The following is a 1,885-nucleotide window of genomic DNA, read 5'->3' as shown; positions in this document are numbered from 1 at the left end:
TGCCTTGCATGCCTGAGGCCCTGGGTTCGATTCCTCAGCACCACATAAGCAAAAAGAAAAAAGCCAGAAGTGGCACTGTGGCTCAAGCGGTAGAGTGCTAGCCTTGAGCTGAAGAGCTGAGGGACAGCGCCCAGGCCCAGAGTTCAAGCCCCATGACTGGACCCCCCCCCCCAAAAAAAAGAGTCTCACTGTCCCCATTCTGAGGGAAAAAAATGTAAAAGATAGTAGGCAGCAGTATTACATAGTTTTATCCTTTGGATACCTTGTAAAAATCTAGTTCTGTTATTTATTGCAAAGAGTTATCTTGAATCGAGATTAAAGTGAAAGGACAGAGGTAACTTTGGTCCTCATGTTTACATGCTTGTGAGAACTGGTTGTAGCTTTTTGGTGTTTCTAGATTTTTTTTTTTTGGTCTGTCAGTCATGGGGCTTGAACTCTGGGCCTAAGCACTATCCCTGAGCTATGCACCTCAAGGCTGGTGCTCTACCACTTGAGCCACAGAGCCACTTACAGTTTTCTGGTGGTTTCTTGGGGATTAGAGTGTTACGGAGTTTTCCTGCCCGGGCTGGCTTTGAACTTTTGAACCATAATCCTCAGATCTCAGCCTCCTGAGTAGCTAGGAATATAGGCATAAGCCACCAGCACCTGGCTTCTAAATTTTTTTTTTAATGCCTGTAGACCTTTTAGAGTTCATAGTGTGCTGTTAATAGCTATTAATAGTTCCTAATCAATCAAGCACCATCTTTCTTTGATGCAAGTTTTCATAAGCAAACCTTTCATACATATTTGCTTCTTCCTCAGTGTGAAGATCCCATGGTTATGACTTTGGGGAGAGTATGAAAATATTACAGTTCTGATCTGATCTACATATGAATGTTCACTCAGAAAAGTTTATAATAAAGATGTGGTTTTATTTATTCAATATTTTTTTCTTTTCTTCACTTCCAGTACATGTACTAGCCTTAGCAAGTTCTGTTCCAAACTCAAGCACCTTGATTTGGCTTCCTGTACATCAATAACCAACATGTCTCTCAAAGCTCTGAGGTAAATATCTCATGATAAGCATGTTCATTATTATATGACTTTCAAAAATAACTAATATGCAGTTGGAATTAAAGCCAGCTATGTTGTAGTTTTATTGAATATGTGTTGTACTTCAGATTCAATATTTTGTCTTACTACTTGCTATTTTTACAGTTACAGGATATATTCTAGTGAAATGACCGGAGGTAATTAAGATTTCTGAACAAAGTAGTACAGTTGATGAGTGAATGATTAGATCTTTTTAAGGCTTATTAAAACAAAAAGAGAGAAACAGAAAAGAAAAGGGCACATGTCCTTATCTACCAGCTTCTGAAGAGGCTGAGGCTGAGATCTAAGCACTGAGATTCAAAGCCAACATAGAGGTCCAGGCGCTGGTGGCTCATGCCTGTAATCTTAGCTATTAAAGAGGCTGAGATCTGAGGACCATGGTTCAAAGCCATCCTGGACAGGAACATCCATGAGACTCATTGCCAATTAACCACCAGAAATCTAGAAGTGGCACTATGGCTCAAGTGGTAGAAAACTAGTCTTGAGCTGAAGAGCTCAGGGGACAATGCCCCGACCCAGAGTTCAACCCCCACAACCGACCAAAAAAAAAAAAAAAAGCCAACCTGTGGGGTTGGAAAGGTGACTCAGTGGTAGAGCGATTGCCTTGCATGCATAAGACCTGTGTTCAATTCCTCAGCACCACATCAGCAAAAAGAAAAACGCCAGAAGTGGTGCTGTGGCTCAAGTGGTAGAACGCTAGCCTTGAGCTGAAGAGCTGAGGGACAGTGCCCAGGCCCAGAGTTCAGGACCCACAACAGGACCCCCCCCAAAAAAAAAACAAAAAAACAAAGGC

At 41.8% G+C, this 1,885-nt stretch overlaps 1 protein-coding gene across 2 annotated transcripts in view; it reads left to right on the top strand.

Annotated features, from left to right (window-relative positions):
• Window positions 1–1,885, top strand: part of Fbxl20 (F-box and leucine-rich repeat protein 20) — a 75,176-nt gene that overhangs the window by 54,641 nt on the left and 18,650 nt on the right. For both annotated transcript variants that reach the window (XM_013038096.1, XM_013038097.1), the window contains one exon: window positions 949–1,044. In XM_013038096.1, coding sequence (XP_012893550.1) covers window positions 949–1,044 — 96 coding nt within the window. The remainder of the gene's footprint in view (window positions 1–948; window positions 1,045–1,885) is intronic.

The sequence above is a fragment of the Dipodomys ordii genome, unplaced genomic scaffold (genome assembly GCF_000151885.1).
Source record: "Dipodomys ordii isolate 6190 unplaced genomic scaffold, Dord_2.0 Scaffold7, whole genome shotgun sequence".
Taxonomy (NCBI): Eukaryota; Metazoa; Chordata; class Mammalia; order Rodentia; family Heteromyidae; genus Dipodomys; species Dipodomys ordii.
The sequence above is the reverse complement of the archived record's forward strand: the minus strand, read 5'-3'. Positions and strand labels throughout refer to the sequence as shown.